The sequence below is a fragment of the Oncorhynchus gorbuscha genome, linkage group LG06 (assembly GCF_021184085.1).
Source record: "Oncorhynchus gorbuscha isolate QuinsamMale2020 ecotype Even-year linkage group LG06, OgorEven_v1.0, whole genome shotgun sequence".
Lineage (NCBI taxonomy): Eukaryota > Metazoa > Chordata > Actinopteri > Salmoniformes > Salmonidae > Oncorhynchus > Oncorhynchus gorbuscha.
The window spans coordinates 56743934-56765471 of NC_060178.1; the positions used below are offsets into that span (position 1 = coordinate 56743934).

Below are 21538 nucleotides of genomic sequence, written 5' to 3' on the forward strand. Positions count from 1 at the left end.
GTGTTTTCTGTTTGTCGAGATTGACATAGTCTATTTATTGCGGAGTTAAAAACGCAAATCATGTCGGTATGTTTTGTTTATTGGTTGTGTGGTGCATTGACACAGAAACCTGTTGGTGGAAAATTGTATTTTCCCCTAGCTGATCATTGTCTGCTACCGGCTCGAATGATGAAGTAATTAAACAGGCAGGGACAATGAGCTCCTCTGTGGTGATCTGCGAATCCCGCATTTATTTTTTCTTCAGTTAATTCTACTGAAGGGGAGGGAATTCAAATTATTTTAAAATACAAGGGGAGGGTCGTGTGAAAATGTAGATATGTCCCGAACACAACTTTACCCGTCTGGAGGGTACAGTGGATGCCAACTAATTATAGTGACGGATGGAGACTGCTGGGGATGTAACTCCTCGAGAAATACTCTACATTTGAGCCTTCCATCATCAGGAAAATTGCCCTGTTTTCTCAAAAGAGCTTTCGCACGTTTAACTGGTTTAAAGCAGCTTTAATAATCTAACTGCAGCGCAGAAGATCCTCCCTCCTAGCAACACTAGACAGGTCATCGCGCACAATGTTTGGGAGCGAAGTTATTCAAGCAATAAATCCTGCGAATTTAGCTAGCACTGAAAAAAATACAGAAGAATATATATTTGCGGTTGGTACTTACAAACTCCTTGCTTTTGCCATCGGAACAATCGGAGTCTTCGGATTTTGCAACAATATTATTGTCATCGTGCTGTACTACAGATTCAAGAGACTCCGGACGCCCACAAATTTGTTAATAGTAAACATTAGTATAAGTGACGTGTTGGTGTCTGTCATTGGAATTAACTTTACGTTTGTTTCGTGCATCAAAGGCGGATGGGTCTGGAACTCGGCAACATGCATTTGGGACGGATTCAGCAACAGTTTATTTGGTTAGTAGTACTTCAGTCCTTTCTGGGTGTCGCACCGAGATTCACACATATTAAAGGCCAATCTGAAGATCAAACAATATCAAAACTGATTATATATTCTACAAGAATCAATAAGTAGCCTATATATCATTTAAATAAATGGATGTATAAATCGCATATTATCCCTTTAAGAGTTAATTCAAAATATGTTTTTATATATTTGAAGTAATCCAAATAATTTTTAGTGGCATCCTTTCCATTTAATTTGTGTTTCATGTTTTTATGTGTTAAAACTACTCTGATAAAGAAGTTTAGTATTTTGAGCTATTGCATTTTCATAAGTGGTCCAATTAAAGTCTATTGCAGGGGACAATTCCCATCCATCTTATTCTAAGTGAAAACTCTTTAGCCCACTTTCTCCCTATTGATTTATGAAACCAGTCTTTGCATAGTTGTTGATGTTTATGAATGCCATTGCCACTATGCAGATCACTATGTGGATGAAAACTTGAAGCTGGTTAGGGCCACCTTCATGCTCTCTCTCTCTCTCTCTCTCTCTCTCTCTCTCTCTCTCTCTCTCTCTCTCTCTCTCTCTCTCTCTCTCTCTCTCTCTCTCTCTCTCTCTCTCTCTCTCTCTCTCTCTCTCTCTCTCTCTCTCTCTCTCTCTCTCTCTCTCTCTATTACCCTCATCTCTCTCAGGCACACGCAACCTACTGTTGGCTAACCACACGGTTGACCTACTGTATTTATTATATGGGTGATTTTTCTCGTCTTTCCGATATATAATACATATATGTAAACTTCTTACAATATCACATCATGATATTTCTGATCTCCAAAAACAAATGGTTCATTTTTGATGGCTGGATGGATGGGTGTTACCGTAGTACATACTGTTACTGTAGTGGATAAAACAGCATGGTAATTTCACTTTGATGCCCCAATTGCACCTCACTATGCACCTCACTAAGGCGAGACACCTTGGTAAGACAGTGCTGTCTGCTTGTCTACCCCCCGGACTTTCTCGCCCCACTTCACCACCTCCCTCAGATGACCACTCAAGCCATGAACTTTCTAATGACTGTCCAGCTCGTGATGTTGTGATGTTGTTTTTTCCAGCCTGGTCTCATAGACTAGAGGTAACATAGCAAATGTAAATCCAGGACACTCAATTTACACTGAACAAAAATATAAACGCAACATGTAAAGTGTAGGTCCCATGTGTTATGAGGTGAAATAAAAGATCCCAGAAATGTTCCATATGCACAAAGCTTATTTCTCTAAAATGTTATTTCTCAAAAAGCTTATTTCTCTAAACACATTTGTTTTACATCCCTGTCAGTGAGCATTTCTCCTTTGCCAAGATAATCAATCCACCTGAGAGGTGTGGCTTATGAAGGAGCTGGTTAAACAGCATGATCAATACACAGGTGCACCTTGTGCTGAGGACAATAAAAGGCCACTCTAAAATGTGCAGTTTTGTCACACAACATCAGTAGTGACCCGTCATTCTGTTTTGAGCCCCACCTGTTTAGCTAAACGTTTTTTTGTTGTTGCCTGTTTTGCATTTTATTTTGAAATAAATACTTGTTAATACCAGTTTGCAAGCAATGTAAAAATATATATATTATCTTCTCTCGTTGCACTGTGATTGGCTCAGTGTTCTGTCACTCATGGAGACACTACGTCACCGCAAAATCTATGGGTAGAGCTCGGAAATTAAAGCCCCTTGGGTGCTGCCATAGAGTAACATTAGAAGTGCCCATCCGGGGCCTCCCATGTGGTGCAGTGGTCTAGGGCACTGCATCGCAGCACTAACTGTGCCACCAGAGACTCTGGGTTCGCGCTCAGGCTCTGTCGAGGGCCGGCCGCGACTGGAAGGTCCGTGGGGCGATGCACAATTGGCCTAGCATCGTCCGGGTTAGGGAGGGTTTGGCCTTGTCTCATCGCGGACCAGCGGCTCCCATGGCGGGCCGGGTGCAGTGCGCGTCAACCAAGGTCACCAGGTTAGTTTTACTCAATTTATGACAGTTGGTTACATTTTCCACCACTGGACTTCAGTGAATTTAAGACAACTGGGATCTCTGAAAAAAACAAGCTCTGACTGGGAAAATATGCTTTGAACAGTCACCCAACTCGGAATTCCAGGTCTGGAATTCAGGCCTCTTTCTGGAGCTCTGACCTGCAGATCACTGACGTCATGATTCGACTTTGTTTTTTTCTGAGTTCCCAATTGTCTTGAAAGCACCATAAATCCAGAGAATGCCAGACATTGATGACAAAGGTTAATGACAAAGGTTCATTTGCCCACAAGGACCACAGGGCCACCTTCCTGTTCAAGTGAGCACAGCACAACTAGGTGAGTCCAAAAAGGTCTTGTATGCTGCAGCATACATATAAATGTCTTACATATAAATGTATTATATGTACTATGCCAGGGATATATGTATACTGTAGCTAAGATAGTTATACAAAGTGTATGCTGTGTAGTAAGCTGTTAGTAGCACATGTGCCTCACCCTAATAATTTGGTCCTTTCCCCCCTGACTTGGTGGTGCGTATAGCCTGTTTTATAGAAATGTAATCATTGAATATTGTAAGAGCTTTCATTGTCTGCTTATATGCCCCTTTATTTATGCTATGGTTCTGACTTGGTGTACAGGGACAATACTGTAAGAACGGCCCATATTCTGAATTTTGTCGCTGTACATTTTAAAAGTGCTGAACAAATAGTTAGATTGACTACGTCCGTCCTAGCTGGCTCATTAATGTCTTAATTAAAATTATGGAATGCCTCTTATCCTGTTGATGTCCCCTTATGCCATAGTTGTACATATAAATAAAATAAAATACAATTTTATTTGTCACTACACGTGTTTAACAGATGTTATTGCAGGTGTTATTGCGGGTGTAGCGAACTGCTTGCTTATCAATTGTCAGTAGAAATCATGTTTGTTTAAGCAAGTCAGCCATGTCAGCTTTGTTTTTTTAAACGGCAGTAAATGAGGCTGAAAGAACTGTTTCACTGCCAGACAAGGCCCTACTGATAGCCAGGTGTAGCAATGGTAAGGATTCACCCCCATGGTGCTGAAAAGAAAGTTCTGCTGTTGGGACAGCTTTCTGAAAGCCCTAACAGTTTGTGGGCACCATTATAGTGCAATTAATGTATTGTTTAGTGTCGTGTTTTTTGTTGTTGCTGGCATAGCACAACACAATGCCACAGATGTGTTATGCTGGTGAGTGAGGACCCAAAAGCAACTTAACAGAAACTGAGTTTATTTAAGTCCAAACAGAAATAACATAATCCTCAATCCTTTACAGGAAATGTCCAAACGGGGAAAACAGAAATCCTCTAGTTGTAGAGGGGAATTGCAGGATAAGCGGCAACAGACTGCAGGTCCCTTCGGGTAGGCGCGGGCCGTAGCTGACAGAGACACCTGCTCACACGCAGCATCTGAAGATAAGGCAAAACACGACTGGACGGAACAAGAACACAGCAAACAGCAAACAAGAATCCGACAAGGACAGAAGCAGAAACAGAGAGAGAAATAGAGACTTAATCAGAGGGCAAAATAGGGGACAGGTGTGAAAGAGTAAACGAGGTCGTTAGGAGAATGAGGAACAGCTGGGAGCAGGAACGGAACGATAGAGAGAGAGAGGGATAGAGAGAGGGAAAGAAACCTAATAAGACCAGCAGGGGGAAACGAATAGAAGAGAAAGCACAGGGACAAGACATGACAAGATGTCTCAAGTTTTGAGGGAGTGTGCAGTTTGCATCCTGACTGCAGGAATGTCCACCAGAGCTGTTGCCAAATAATTGAATGTTAATTTCTCCACCATAAGCCCCCTCCAATGTTGTTTTAGATAATTTGACAGTGCATCCAACCGGACTCAACTGCAGGTCACCCGACAGCTGATGAAACTGGAGAGTATTTCTGTCTGTAATAAAGCCCTTTTGTGGGGGAAAACTCATTCTGATTGACTGGGCCTGGCTCTACAGTGGCTGGGGGTGCAGACACAGGTGTGCCTGGGAGGGCATAGGCCCACCCACTTGGGAGCTGGTCAGCATGTCAGCTAACTTTAACCCTAACCCCTAGCCTAGCTAACGTTAGCCAGATACCTAACATTAGTTTTTGCCACCTAGCTAACGTTAGCAACAATAAATTGAATTTCGTAACCTATCATGGGTTTTTCAAGTTTGTTACCTATTGTGATTTTGCAAATTCGTAACATATTGTACGAATTGCAATTCATAGCATATCATGTGAAATGGATGATGGACATCCACAGATTAATACATATCATACGAGCTCACAGAACAGGGCTCCGGGCAGCCGAGTGGAAATGGAGGAAAACTCGCCTCCCTGCGGACCTGGCATCCTTTCACTCCCTCCTCTCTACATTTTCCTCCTCTGTCTCTGCTGCTAAAGCCACTTTCTACCACTCTAAATTCCAAGCATCTGCCTCTAACCCTAGGAAGCTCTTTGCCACCTTCTCCTCCCTCCTGAATCCTCCACCCCCCCCCTCCTCCCTCTCTGCAAATGACTTCGTCAACTATTTTGAAAAGAAGGTCGACGACATCCGATCCTCGTTTGCTAAGTCAAACGACACCGCTGGTTCTGCTCACACTGCCCTACCCTGTGCTCTGACCTCTTTCTCCCCTCTCTCTCCAGATGAAATCTCGCGTCTTGTGACGGCCGGCCGCCCAACAACCTGCCCGCTTGACCCTATCCCCTCCTCTCTTCTCCAGACCATTTCCGGAGACCTTCTCCCTTACCTCACCTCGCTCATCAACTCATCCCTGACCGCTGGCTACGTCCCTTCCGTCTTCAAGAGAGCGAGAGTTGCACCCCTTCTGAAAAAACCTACACTCGATCCCTCCGATGTCAACAACTACAGACCAGTATCCCTTCTTTCTTTTCTCTCCAAAACTCTTGAACGTGCCGTCCTTGGCCAGCTCTCCCGCTATCTCTCTCTGAATGATCTTCTTGATCCAAATCAGTCAGGTTTCAAGACTAGTCATTCAACTGAGACTGCTCTCCTCTGTATCACGGAGGCGCTCCGCACTGCTAAAGCTAACTCTCTCCTCTGCTCTCATCCTTCTAGATCTATCGGCTGCCTTCGATACTGTGAACCATCAGATCCTCCTCTCCACCCTCTCCGAGTTGGGCATCTCCGGCGCGGCCCAGGTCGCTCCTACCAGGTGGCGTGGCGAGAATCTGTCTCCTCACCACGCGCTCTCACCACTGGTGTCCCCCAGGGCTCTGTTCTAGGCCCTCTCCTATTCTCGCTATACACCAAGTCACTTGGCTCTGTCATAACCTCACATGGTCTCTCCTATCATTGCTATGCAGACGACACACAATTAATCTTCTCCTTTCCCCCTTCTGATGACCAGGTGGCGAATCGCATCTCTGCATGTCTGGCAGACATATCAGTGTGGATGACGGATCACCACCTCAAGCTGAACCCCGGCAAGACGGAGCTGCTCTTCCTCCCGGGGAAGGACTGCCCGTTCCATGATCTCGCCATCACGGTTGACAACTCCATTGTGTCCTCCTCCCAGAGCGCTAAGAACCTTGGCGTGATCCTGGACAACACCCTGTCGTTCTCAACTAACATCAAGGCGGTGGCCCGTTCCTGTAGGTTCATGCTCTACAATATCCGCAGAGTACGACCCTGCCTGACACAGGAAGCAGCGCAGGTCCTAATCCAGGCACTTGTCATCTCCCGTCTGGATTACTGCAACTCGCTGTTGGCTGGGCTCCCTGCCTGTGCCATTAAACCCCTACAACTCATCCAGAACGCCGCAGCCCGTCTGGTGTTCAACCTTCCCAAGTTCTCTCACGTCACCCCGCTCCTCCGCTCTCTCCACTGGCTTCCAGTTGAAGCTCGCATCCGCTACAAGACCATGGTGCTTGCCTACGGAGCTGTGAGGGGAACGGCACCTCAGTACCTCCAGGCTCTGATCAGGCCCTACACCCAAACAAGGGCACTGCGTTCATCCACCTCTGGCCTGCTCGCCTCCCTACCACTGAGGAAGTACAGCTCCCGCTCAGCCCAGTCAAAACTGTCCGCTGCTCTGGCCCCCCAATGGTGGAACAAACTCCCTCACGATGCCAGGACAGCGGAGTCAATCACCACCTTCCGGAGACACCTGAAACCCCACCTCTTTAAGGAATACCTAGGATAGGATAAGTAATCCCTCTCACCCCCCTTTAAGATTTAGATGCACTATTGTAAAGTGACTGTTCCACTGGATGTCATAAGGTGAATGCACCAATTTGTAAGTCGCTCTGGATAAGAGCGTCTGCTAAATTACTTAAATGTAATGTAATGTAATGTAATGTAATGAAACGTAACATATCATACTAAATTGAGTGTCTTGTATTGTTTTTTCTAAATTGCTTGTATTCTTTGTTGCCTTAAAGCGCTTTGGGATTTTTTATGTAATGAATAGTGCTATACTAGTTGAATCAATTAATATTATTATTATTATTATTACTACTATGATCCAAATTTGCTTTTGAACAGATCAGTAAAATGTGATGGATTTTTTTAAGTGCACAAGAGTAGCCAAAACAGCCCAGAATATCATTCAATACCAGTGTACCCTACAGAAGAACAGCCTGCACCAATGCAGAGACACTGAAAAAGATGCTGTTTACAATTAATTATTAATTAATTATTATATATATATATATATATATATATATATTTAAAACAATTCATTATAATTAGCCTACAGGCACTCTAAATCCCCTCAGAAAAATAGTTCAATGCTAGAGATTATTGATACCATATTAATTTACTACAGCATGTGAAACCACTCACACATTATTCGACTCTAAATGTAGATGACTATCTAAGAACATCCTGCATCGGTTACACCTATTGCACTCATGCAGCGTGGTCCTGTCCGTTTGACCTGTACTGACACCTTATGTATTAGTTGTGTTATAGTGTCCAGTAACACTGTGCTCAAACAGCTCCCTCTATAATGCAACGCAGCTGTGTTGCAACACTTCAAATCAAATCAAATGTATTTGTCACATACACATGGTTTGCAGGTGTTAATGCTAGTGTAGTGAAATGCTTGTGCTTCTAGTTCTGACCATGCAGTAATATCTAACAAGTAATCTAACCTAACAATTCCACAACAAATACCTTATACACACAAGTGTAAAGGAATTAATATGAATATGTACATAAAAATATATAAATGAGTGATGGCCGAACGGCATAGGTAAGATGCAGTAGATGGTAAGAGTACAGTATATACATATGAGATGAGTAATGTAGGGTGTGAAACATATAAAGTGGCATTGTTTAAAGTGGCTAGTGATACATTTAATTACATCAAGATGGCAAGATGCAGTAGATGTTATAGAGTACAGTATATACATATGAGATGAGTACTGTAGGGTATGAGAACATTATATAAAGTGGCATTGGTTAAAGTGGCTAGTGATACATTTAATTACATTAAGATGGCAAGATGCAGTAGATGGTATCGCGTACGGTATATACATATGGGATGAGTAATGTATGGTATATAAGGTGACTAGTGATAAATTGATTGCATCAATTTGTCCATTATTAAAGTGGCTGGAGTTGAGTTAGTATGTTGGCAGTGATGTTAGTGATGGCTGTTTAACAGTGTGATGGCCTTGAGATAGAAGCTGTTTCTCAGTCTCTCTGTCCCCGCTTGATGCACCTGTACTGACCTCGCCTTCTGGATGATAGCGGGGTGAACAGGCAGTGGCTTGGGTGTTTGTTGTCCTTGATGTTCTTTTTGGCCTTCCTGTGACATCGGGTGGTGTAGGATGCCCTGAAGGGCAGGTAGTTGATTGTTGATTGGACCAAATGTCTGGCAAAAGTAATTGCTGTACAATGGAGAAACTGAATGTAATTAAAGGGGATTTACACAAGAAAAATAAGGTGTTCCTTTTTTTCTTCCAGACCTTATGGATGGATTTCTGATGAGATTTGGGCATTGACATGGACTCAGACCATCCATTTGCGTTGTTTCTCTATGAATAATTGTCATATTAAGAGTAGAACACAGAATAAAAAAAATCCTAAAACAGGACAAATAAAACAGAGAAAACAGAATTCAGGAAAATACCAAATATTATTTTACGGGTCCCCCTTAGAGTTGTTTATTAAACATTCGCTGGGTATATTGACAGAAAACACATCTCTTGTACACCAAGGACCTGGGGAGATGTTTCGGGGGTGGAGGAGAGAAGAAAGTACCTACTTTAATGGCTATCAAAAAAATTGTAGCTTGTGACAAGTTACATTTTCTATGCTAGAAAAGGTTGGAGACCCCTGCAATAGGATATTTATGATACTGAATATTGAGAAAATATTTGATTGAGGACTGAGTAATAACTGTAATAAAATCATCATCAGGTGGGTGCTTACATTGGTCCTATTTCACTCATAATCATGTGAATTGGAAATTAGTTTTTTGCATATCCAAATCTCCCTGAGACACCCTCTGAGGTTTCACTGTGACCATGGAGCAATTCATGTGAAGTGTCATGCTCAAGGGCACATCGGCAGATTTTAGACGGCTTTTAGCCGACCTTTCGGTTACTGGCCCAACGCTCTTAACTGCTAAGCTACCTGCCGCCCCCCAAGATAAGGTATACTTTATTAGTCCAGACAGAAATGTATCTTCTTCTTTTACCCAACCCCTCCGATACACACACATACACATACACATACACACAATCGGTTAGAGAGGCTAGAGCAGTGGGCAGCTGCAGTGCAGCGCCCAATGAGCAGTTTAGGGGGTTAAGTTAAGTTCAGATATTGATGCCAGCAACCCTCCCTGTTCCCGGCTCACTCCCGCCAGATTTCTTTCCTCTGTCGGCACTGGGATTCAAACAGGAAACCTCCCAGTTGCTGGCCCGCTTCTCTAACTTCGGGGCTACCGTGTAGAGAACAACAGTGTAATAACCAATAGACAGTAACAATCAGGGCCTACCTACCGGTATATATATTTCATAACCCAGTTTCGCTAGTCATTACTCAGCATCACCACCCATCTCCCTCCTTTCCAGGCATCGTGTCTATCATGAGTCTCTCTGCCCTGGCCTATGAGCGCTACATCCGGGTGGTCCATGCTAAGGTGGTGGACTTCCCCTGGGCCTGGAGGTGCATCACTTACATCTGGCTCTACTCCCTGGTCTGGACAGGGGCTCCTCTCCTGGGGTGGAACCGCTACACTCTGGAGATCCACCAGTTAGGCTGCTCTCTGGACTGGACTTCCAAGGACCCTAACGATTCCTCCTTCGTCCTCTTCTTTCTCCTGGCCTGCTTCTTCGTACCAGTGGGCATTATGATCTACTGCTACGGGAACATTCTTTACACAGTGCAAATGGTAAGAACAAGGACAAGGCAGTCTTGCTGTCTCTTTCTCCCATTTTCTTCTATTGCTTCATGTTTTAATATGGTGACCCTTCGCTAAGCCAGTCCCCGCCCCCCTTGGTTACTGTTGCAACCTAGGACAACATTTTCCCGGGAAGCTTAGTTCTCCATTCAACCACTGGCAAAATCCCCTCGCATTGATCTCACACTGTGTTTCTAATACACAATTAAATTAAACACGAAGTACCCATTGCTAATCAGGAAACTTTTGGGTATGATGTGGTGGACTGTCATTGTAGCATAATAGCTGAATATACAAAACAGATGACCTGGGACATGGACTTATCTCAGCTGAGGACCACTTTCGAGGGCTAAAAACATCTGTCAAACTTTGATTTTGGAATGTAATATCCCTTCAACATACTACACTGATGAACTAAAACAGTCAAATAAACTCTCTGTAAACGTTAAATGTTCACAATAATGTCATTTTGTCACTTGTAGTATGGCTATAGCGTATACAGATGTAGGATCTTAATTTGAGCCAATTTGCTACAGCAGAAAAATCATCCTGCAGCTGCAGGAAATGTGAATTATTATGTGGATTAAATGTACTGAACAATTTTGATAGGTGTTGATATATTTTTTAATTAGGAAAAATCAAAACTGACATTTGAATGTGGAAATGACAAACTTTAAAAGCATTTTTAAACCTTGAATACACTACAAGTTTGCTTTTCCTGCTGTGCAACAAAAGAAGGATCCAATTAAAATCTTACATCTGTAGCATATGACATATGCTGACATGTTTAAGAGCAATTTAGGGCTGGATTCAATCCGTAGCAATGAAGATCCGAGATATAGCGTGATTTAAATTTAAAGGCAATGTTCCCGTGATCGCGGAACCTGCATTCTCGGTAAACACTGCACATGTTGGCTCAATCGGAAATTTCCTTTACATTTCAAACTCGCTACAACGCTGATCCTTCAGAGCTACTAATTGTATCGAGCTCTTAATGTTAAAGTATTACCACTTTTTGGGGGAAAGTGGACAAATCAACAGATACATCTACATAATTCATTTAAAGGTTTAATGCAGACATTTTATAATATGAAATCATTTCTGAGTAACAGTTAATGTAAGTACCTTACTGTGATTGTTTTAAATTAAAATGGTAAAAAAAAAATGTTTTTATAATTGTCACCAGGCAGGCCAAAACTCCATCTCACCAAAACAGACGCTCATTTTCAAACAACTCTTACACTAAAAGGCATAATCATAATTTTCACAGTATTATTCCAACCTCATAGTGTATAAATATATATAAAACAAAGAAAAATCACGGTTTTGACTGCACTGGGCCTTTAAATAAAAGGCCCAGTGCCTTATAAAAGGTAGGCTAGTACTTACATTCATCAAGGATGCAAGACAAACAATGTGAACTCGACCAAACAATGGCAAAATGAGGTAGTAGCCGACAAATGAAATTCTAGTGCATGCGCTTGGGGATCTGAGGCCGATGCCAACATTAAGCACCACTGAATGGACAACGCCTCAGGTGTGGCTCTGCTACGCTGACAGGTATATCAGTAAACCCACTATCTCATGCAAACGGATACGTAGACTACATAATGATGTCATGGGACAATGTCATTGTGTCCTCTGTGGCCTCATCTTTTTAAGCATAAGAAAGACGGAGACTTTTATCTTCTCTCCTACATTAACAACCACAGGATCAAGCATATCATCTTTCATTAAAGATCCTCTCTTTATCTTCGGTACAGGTCCGACAGAAGTTAGCTGACATTCACATTGCAGAGAGAATCTTATTTTTTGTAGGGAGTGCATAATGTCAGTACAAGTGACACATAACCCACCCCTCAATTCCTCAGGGCATGGACACTTCAAGGTGTTGAATGTTCCACAGTTATGCTGGCCCATGTTGACACCGGTGCTTCCCACAGTTGTGTGAAATTGTCTGGATGTCCTTCGGGTGGTGGACCATTCGTGAAACTGTTGAGCGTGGATAAACCCAGCAGCATTACAGTTCTTGACACAAACCCATGTGCCTGGCACCTACTACCATACCCCGTTCAAAGGCACTTACATATTTTGTCTTGCCTATTCACCCTCTGAGTGGCATACAAACACAATCCATGTCTCCATTGTCTCAAGGCTTAAAAATCATACCTGTCTCCTCCCCTTCATCATCACTGATTGAAGTGGATTTCACAAGTGACATCAATAAGGGATCATACTGTGGCTTTCACCTGGTCAGTCTATGTCAGGGAAAGAGCAGGTGTTCTTAATGTTTTGTATACTCAGTGTATCACTGGAATGTTTTTTATATATTTTTTTACATATTCTAATGAGACCATTTTAGTGAGTGATGAGATTCTTTCCTATTGTCATTCCCAACAGCTCCGCTCCATCCAGGACCTTCAGACAGTGCAGATTATTAAGATCCTGCGCTACGAGAAAAAGGTGGCCGTCATGTTCCTCTTGATGATTTCCTGTTTCCTGGTGTGCTGGACGCCCTACGCCGTGGTGTCCATGATGGAAGCCTTTGGCAGGAAGAGCATGGTCACCCCTGCCGCCGCCATCATCCCCTCCTTCTTCGCCAAGTCCAGCACGGCCTATAACCCTCTCATCTACATCTCCATGAGCAGAAAGGTGATGGGACCTCTCACCTGACACACTAATGCTGATAGCAGAAAGGCTTTGAAACAAGCCTTTTCCCAAATTTAAAGGGAAACACACTTCAAAATCAAAGTTTATCTGATGTTTTCAGACCTCAATGTAGCATAATAGCTGAATATATAAAACAGATGACATGGATTTATCTCAGCAAAATACCACTTTTGAGGGCTAAAAACATCTACCAAACTTTGGAGTGTAATGTCCCTTCAACATACCACACTGATTAACTTCAACAATAAAATAACATCTCTGTAAACGTTCACGATAATGTTGTCACTTAGTTTTGCAGTATGGCTTGAATATCATATCAAATCCAATTTTATTGGTCGCATACACATATTTAGCAGGTGTTATTGCGGGTGTAGTGAGATGCTTGTGTTCCTAGCTCCAGCAGTACAGTAATATCTAACCATTCACAACAATACACACAGATCTAAAATTAAAATCATTTAATTAAGAAATATATAAATATTAGGACGAGCAATGTTCGAGTCCGGAGTATAACTATATATACAGTACCAACTACATTATAGAGTAATAGTGAAGACATCAACTATGAAATAACCCATATGGAGTCATGCAGTAAAAAAAAAAGTGTTAAACAAATCAATAAATATTTTATATTTGAGAATCTTCAAACTAGCCACCCTTTGCCTTGATGACAGCTTTGCACACTCTTGGCATTCTCTCAGCCAGCTTCATGAGGTCGTCACCTGGAATGCATTTCAATTAACAGGTGTGCCTTGTTAAAAGTTCATTTGTGGAATTTCTTTCCTTCTTAATACGTTTGAGCCAATCAGTTTTGTTGTGACAAGGTAGGGGTGGGATACAGAAGATAGCCCTCTTTGAAAAAAGATCATACAGCACGACAGGAAGCTCTCAATGGTTCATCTGTAAAAGTTTGTGATCTTGTAGGATCTTAATTTGAGCCAGTTTGCTACAGCAGGAAAGTAATCCTACTGCAACAGGAAATTCACGGTAAACGCTGCATATGCCGTCTCAATCTGAAGCTACCTTAAAATGTCAATCGCCCAACAACGCTTTGAACGAATTGACTCGAACACTTAATGTTAAAGCATTACCATAGTGTCTTTTATTTTTGGAAAAGTGAACAAATACTTCCATTTGAGTAACACCACTCTTCCCTCTCTCTTTTTTCTCCTCTTCCTCCTGTTCCTCTGGCAGTTCCGGCGCTGCTTGCTGCAGCTGTTGTGCTCCCGGCTCTCATGGATTCAGCACAGCGTCAAGGACCGCCCCCTGGCCCGGAGCATCGAGCGGCCCATCCGCCCAATCTTCATGTCCCACCGAGGAGATGGGGAACGACCAAAGAAGAGGGTGACCTTCAGCTCCTCCTCCATCATCTTCATCATCGCCAACAACGACATTCACCACCTGGACACCACCTCCAAGAGTGGCCGTATGTTGTCAGAGGTCATCCAGGTGCGGCCGCTGTGACAGAGCATTATGGGTACTGCAGTACGTCATGCTACACCCAGGCCACCATGGGAACTGACTAATCACCTCCATCTAACACCTGTTCCTCTGTATACCTCAGAACTTCCTCTCATGATGCAGTAAACCCGGAGGTGTTTCCTCTCAAAAGCCAAAACACCTTTTTGACCCAAGACTACTGGAAGTGTTTAATGTCCTGTTCTCAGACTGTCTCGCCAGGAAACACTTTTTCTACCAACAGTTGTGGTAAACAAATGATGTAGCTGTGAATTTGTGACGTATCTCTCTCAACTTGTACCCTGTTATTTTCAACAGCGCCTATGTAATCGTGTCAGCCAGCCTTCGACATAGTCTCATCCTGAGTTTAGTGTTTTTAAACAGGACCTCCTGTGTGATGCCGGAGGCTAGCAGTGTTAATGGATCAGTGATTGGCTGAGGAAGTGATGTTGATAATTATTATTTCCCTGGTTGGCAGCAGTGCAGTGCAGTGCAGCAGTGCTGAATGACTGATGGGAAAAGCATTGCAAAATTGCAGCAGCACATTCTGCACAATACTCTCTCCGCCTTTATTGTATCTGGATGTGAGAAAGAGATCCTATTTTAAGAAAGCCACAGATGAGATGTATTTAAAAAAAATATTTAAAAAAATCTTCCTAATTTAATTGTCACCACACTCGCTAGCGTGATAAGTGCAATCACTGTGAAATGACATTTCGTGGAATTATTTACGTAGAATAATATGAATGTAATTAAAGAGGGAGGAGATTGTGGTCAAGATCAGACTGGTTCCACAGGCGGCAGCGATAAGAAACTCCTGCGGCTCCAGGTTGCAGAAGGAGCTCCCTTCATAAGCCTCCCGCGTCGTCCCCTATGAGTAGAGTTGATGAGGAGATGATCTTATTCAGCTCTATATAGGCACCATGTCATCATATACGTACATCTGTGGTGACCTGAGACTGTCGTAAGAGCAAGCCAATCATCAGCCTAGCTAGTAGCTACCACTTTGAGCTTGACATTTACAGTAGAAATATAGGTCTGGTTTATCCCACAGAAAACATTTTTCATAAAAATGTGTGCGCCTTAGATGTTTGTCCTCTTTCGCTCAAAACATGTTATGCTGTGTGAAGGACTCCATGATTAAGAAGTGAGCAAGTGTGAAAGAGCTCAAATTCATTAAATTAATCAACAGGTTTTGCAAGCCATAACTCCGCCACAAGCAACTGCAAATTCATTAATTCAATAACACTCACATCAAGGCAAATTGTATTAACAATGTTTATAACTTTAATGATAAATAATTATTTGTCAACACGGGTCATGCAGCCATGACTACTACAGTTGTATTGTTGAGCAGTAACATTGTGATCATGGCACAGCATTAAGACGAGTGGCAGGGTAGCCTAGTGGTTAGAGTGTTGGTCTAGTAACCGGAAGGTTGCAAGTTCAAACCCCTGAGCTGACAAGGTACAAATCTGTTATTCTGCCCCTGAACAGGCAGTTCCTAGGCCATCATTGAAAATAAGATTTTTTTTCTTAACTGACTTGCCTAGTTAAATAAAAAAGACCAGAGTATCTTATTTTAGCTCATATCCTTGCAGGTGCAACCTCAATCAAAAATATAAATACTGTGGTTTTAAGGTACTGGCCTCGAACATTATTTACTGTATTTATGTTTGATTCAACACACCCACAAAAATGCCACTTAAGTTATTTTCTGGCATGTTGACCTCACATGGAACTGGGACAATATTATGCCACAAATTATCTGGAATGTTTAATTACTGCAACATGACTGACACGAGTTGGATGTTGGTTAATAATGATTAATAAACACTTGAGTAAATGAGGGACACAAAGTATTTTTAAAGTAGGTGCTTCCACACAGGTGTGGTTACTGAGTTAATTAAGAAATTAACAGCCTATTATGCTTAGGGTTATGTATAAAAATGCCTAGTTGCCCATTATTTTGGTTACCATGGCTAGAAGAATAATTCTCATTAACATTGAAAGAGGGGTATCATTTTGGCAGTTACCTGTACATTAACACAAAATGTGCCCCACAGGCCTTTAATTACAGTCAATAAAATGTACATTATGAAAAAATTACATTGGTAATTGGGTCACAGAACACTGTATTTTTACCATCTTGTTTGTAGCTCCGTTTTCACCCCTTTATCTGGGACGAAGAGGTATTAGCCCACAAAACCTCAGAAGGGACTCTTGAGGGCCTGCAGCCTGGTCCACAGCTGCTCGATGGAGATGTTTGGCATATTAGGGTGGTATCTGACTAGAAGGTAGGAGCCTCCCACAACAGATGCTGCCACACATAACAGGCCTTGGTTGATCACCTGAGGGGAACAAAATAATTCAGTTTCTTAAAAATTGGAAATCAAATGATCCTCCATCGTTAAGACTATTTAAATATTGAAAATGTGGGCTACAGGAAAACTAAATAGCACAATTTGAGATTTAAAAGCACTAGAAATGAGCACAAGGTGAAAGGAAATCAAAAGTGAAAGGAAATGTTATGAGAATAAAACAAGAAAAGTGTTTAAGTAACAACAACAAAAAATCAGATGACTGAAACTTCAGTCTCAGATCGATTGTCTATAGCCAAGTTAATCTCCCCTTTCATGTAAGAAAGTAATGACAATCATGATTTTTTGGAAAGAGCATAATTTTGTACATATATTAAACTGTGAGATTGACCAATTCCAGTCCATTTGCGTAGAAGGACTGATAAACTCAGTTTTGATGACTTTTTAAGAAGACATTCTATTCCAAAATGTATGAAAATCTAATTATGCTGACACCATCTAAAATATAATTTCCACCTCCAAAAATGGGCCAAATAACATATTGGACCATGTACAGTTGAAGTCGGAAGTTTACATACACCTTACACCATACACATACACCAAATACATTTAAACTCAGTTTTTCACAATTCCTGACATTTAATCCTAGTAAAAAATGATCTGTTTTAGGTCAGTTAGGATCACCATTGTATGATTAATTTCAGCTTTTATTTCTTTCATCACATTCCCAGTGGGTCAGACGTTTACATACACTCAATTAGTATTTGGTAGCATTGCCTTTAAATTGCTTAACTTGGGACAAACGTTTCAGGTAGCCTTCCACAAGCATCCCAAAATAAGTTGAGTGAATTTTGGCCCATTCCTCCTGACAAAGCTGGAACTTTTGTTAGCGCGTTTGGTACACCTATCCAAACGCTGGTGCTGGGCGACCATTTTTTCGGACAAAATCTTCAAAAAGTTATGTTACAGGTCGAAGAAACGTTTCAAACTAAGTACAGAATCAATCATTAAGATGTTTTTAACATATATCTTCAATAAAGTTCCAACCGGAGAATTCCTTTGTGTCTTTGGGAGGAACGGAACGCAGGCAGATAACATGTGCTATGCGTGTGACTTGGAACTGGCTCTCTGCCAGTAGTCTGATGCATTCTGTTCTTATTCAGTCCCACAACACAGTAGAAGCCTCATTCACATTTCTATAGACGGTTGACATCTGGTGGAAGCACTAGGAAGTGAATCTTCTTTCATATCTAACAGGGATTTCAATAGGCAATGGTTTGAAAATATATCAACCTCAGATTTCTCACTTCCTGTTTGGATTTTTTCTCAGGTTCTTGCCTGCCATATGAGTTCTGTTATACTCACAGACATCATTCAAACAGAAACTTTCAGAAACTTCAGAGTGGTTTATATCCAATACTAATAATAGTATGCATATATTAGCAACTGAGACTGAGGAGCAGGCCGTTTACTCTGGGCACCTATAATAATAATAATAATAATATATGCCATTTAGCAGACGCTTTTATCCAAAGCAACTTACAGTCATGTGTGCATACATTCTACGTATGGGTGGTCCCGGGGATCGAACCCACTACCCTGGCGTTACAAGTGCCATGCTCTACCAACTGAGCTACAGAAGGACCACCTATCATCCAAGCTACTCAATAGTTCCCCTGCAGACATAAGAAGTTTTAAGAGTTTTTTCCTGCTATTGCATTATGAATTGTTGTGCATTGACTGCTTGTCAGAATCAATGATTTATATATGCACTAAATGACTAGTAAGGGGTGCTGCGTGGAAGATACCTTGCCTCCATCTTGGCACTCCCCCACTGTTGTAAAATATATTTGGGAAGCTATAGAAATGTATTTATTAATGTCTACATTCATTTTTACAACATGTATTATATTAGACACACCTGAATGCATATGTTTCAATTATATTATGTGAGCTAAACATTAAAAAAAAATATATATATATGTATATATATATATAAAAACATTTTCCTTAAAGTATAATGAGATTACTAATGTTACTGTCCCCACTACAAAAAAATATATAATACTTAAAACGTAATTTTGTCCTTTTAATTGAAATACTGTAGAAAGCCTCTCAATGGCCAATACATAGCATCAACAATCCATGGTTTATATACATTGAGTATAGCAAACATTAGGAACAACTTCCTAATATTGAGTTGCACCCCCGCTCTTTTGCCCTCAGAACAGCCTCAATTAGTCGGGGTATGGACTCTAAACGTGTCAAAAGTATTCCACAGGGATGCTGGCCCATGTTGAGTCTAATGCTTCTCAAGGTTGTGTCAAGTTGGCTGGATATCCTTTGGGTGGTGGACAATTCTTGATACACACAGGAAAGTGTTGAGCGTGAAAACCCCAGCAGCGTTGAAGTTCTTGACACAAACCGGTGCAATGTTCAAAGGCATACATCTTTTGTCTTGCCTATTCACCCTCTGAATGGCACAAATACACAATCCATGTCTCAATTGCTCAATTGACTCGAGGCTTAAAAATGATTCTTTAACCTGTCTCAGCTTTATCTACACTGATTTGATGGGGATGTAACATTTGACATCAATAAAGGATCATAGCTTCACCTGGATTCACTTGCTCAGTCTATGTCATGGAAAGAGAACGTGTTCTTAATGTTTTGTATGCTCAGTGCACGTCATTGGTCAGAATACATGCTTCCCTCAAATGGCCCTCCCAACTTCCTTGAGAAGCTACAGTAGGCTACACGCCGCTGTTTGAGTTGAGCACTGTGGTGGTGCACATTATAGACTACTTCATTCCCTTCATCTGAACATCGGAGTGTCAGCAACAATCACGCATGTCAGTTCAGTGCACACAGCATAACAGACTAAATCAAATATTACATACATTACATACTACATTTATTTGGGAATATATTTCGTAGAACAGACATGCTTCTGTCTATATTAGGCTATGTCATTTCCATCTCCAAACCTTTTGTCTAAAAGCCAATGTGAAATAAAAATCAAACAAAAAAAAATATTTCGATTTTCAAATAGATTTCAGTATTCATTGCAAAATCCCTCCATCCTTTTGCAAGTTACATTGATGTGCTGTGCATGATATTCTCAAAGCCAACCATTTTCTCTTTGTTTGCATCTCTCCTTTCACTGACACATGCCTTTCAGTCTGTACTTCAGTAATGTTTTGACGAACCCCCCCCCCCTCACATCCATTTGTTATTCTCTTTATTAAATAAATGACACGTCATCAAAGACGCCAGGTCAGACAATTTGAGGCAGCGCCAGGGCCAACAGGCTCGACGAGTAACCTCAACCCCTACAAATCATCATGGCCAACCACCATACCAACATCTCTTTGTCAGACAGGGAACTACATCTTCTTTTTGGTTGCAACAAGAAAAGTGCTGTGTCACTCTGGTTATAATCAATTCCCCTTTTCTGACCTTGCTTTTGAAAAGAGTTTTGTAAAAGCAGTAGTACTGTAGGTTAATGGTTTGCGCAGTTTCAAAATGTCAGAAAGGGCACACAAAGAACATTCTAAATGCATGCACTCAAAGACCCTTGTACAATGAAGAATGTACAATGTAATTTCTTACTTTGTCTTGCCAGTGCCAGCGTTTTACTGCCTCATGGTACCTTGTCCTAGTAAATGTAACCTGGGAACAGGGAATGGTGAAACACCGAGACATTAAGAGACACAAATACAGAAACACACAGAAATAGACTTTTAGAATCCTTCACAGTAAGGCAAACTTCAAATCGTATTAAATGTACTATCAATTGGAGTGAAATGTATTACGAAAAAAACTTGCCATGGTATATAAGGGGATTACTGTCCTTGGCATAATAATGTGGAGGGTATTGTCTACGTATTTTCGGAACAGGAACCATTTGGAATTGACATGTGACCGCATCTAAAAAGATACAAAATACATGTCAGCAAATCGAGCCACCTGTGCTCTGGATGAATCCGATTCATTACATGTACCCATCATACTGAAAACTCCATTATTTCTCCTGGAATACATGTCATTTTCAAAATGACCATATACCCACCACTTTGACTTGCATTACCTGCCCTTTTTAACATTTCACCTCCACAAACACCAGGAACAAACAAGCTCATTAAAAGGGCATTGGGTGCCAATTTTCTCAATTATATCTATCGAGTGAAGGCTACATTTAGCTCCGTAATCAGGTGTTGTTATGATTCTAATGGAGTCTTGCCAAGGTGCTGCGGCTGTGTGTGTCACGTGCGATCTCGGGGAAGAATGGCTACACGGCTAATGCGGCAGTATACAAGGGGAGGGTAAGACTTAAGACCAATTGCCGTCTTTGTGCACAGAGGGATGAATTAAAGGATGGACATTTAGTGAGAGCCTGCTTCCTGTCAGCATGTGATGTCGCATTGGCAGCTCGCCTGCTGTCAATTACTCCGGACTCAATCAACTCAATCTCCCCGACCTCTGCCCAAGCAGAGGGAAATGTTTGTACACCCCTCTGCTGTGCCTGTGGACAGTCTCTCTGAACATCTTGGAAGACAGGAGCTATGAAAAATGAAATCCTTGAAAAACAGTAATCCTTGATGCTAATTAGACGGCAATAATTGTCATAACCGAGGCTGCAAATCACATGGGATTCAGAGAACCTTTGGTTTTGGTCTTAGTGTTATCTTGTCTTCTTGGTGCCACTAATTCATTCAGTGTGGCATCACTAAATGTTGGAGATTATACAGATTAATCCATCTATTAAATCACACACTGTATAAGCCGTCTTTGA

At 41.6% G+C, this 21538-nt stretch overlaps 2 protein-coding genes across 2 annotated transcripts in view; one reads left to right on the plus strand and one right to left on the minus strand.

The window, feature by feature from the left end:
- The first annotated feature begins 203 nt into the window (after positions 1–203).
- opn3 (opsin 3) lies at positions 204–17374 on the plus strand. Its single transcript, XM_046353636.1, has 4 exons — positions 204–913; positions 9966–10285; positions 12695–12946; positions 14159–17374. Exons 1-4 carry the CDS (start codon positions 568–570, stop codon positions 14426–14428), a joined length of 1188 nt encoding a protein of 395 aa, XP_046209592.1. The 5' UTR covers positions 204–567; the 3' UTR covers positions 14429–17374.
- LOC124038135 (kynurenine 3-monooxygenase-like) overlaps positions 15687–21538 on the minus strand; it is a 46961-nt gene continuing 41109 nt past the window's right edge. The window contains exons 13-15 of the mRNA XM_046353634.1: positions 20572–20673; positions 20356–20415; positions 15687–16773 (exon numbers count right to left, since the gene is read on the minus strand). Of these exons, the coding sequence (XP_046209590.1) occupies positions 16633–16773; positions 20356–20415; positions 20572–20673 (303 nt within the window). The 3' untranslated portion in view covers positions 15687–16632. The remainder of the gene's footprint in view (positions 16774–20355; positions 20416–20571; positions 20674–21538) is intronic.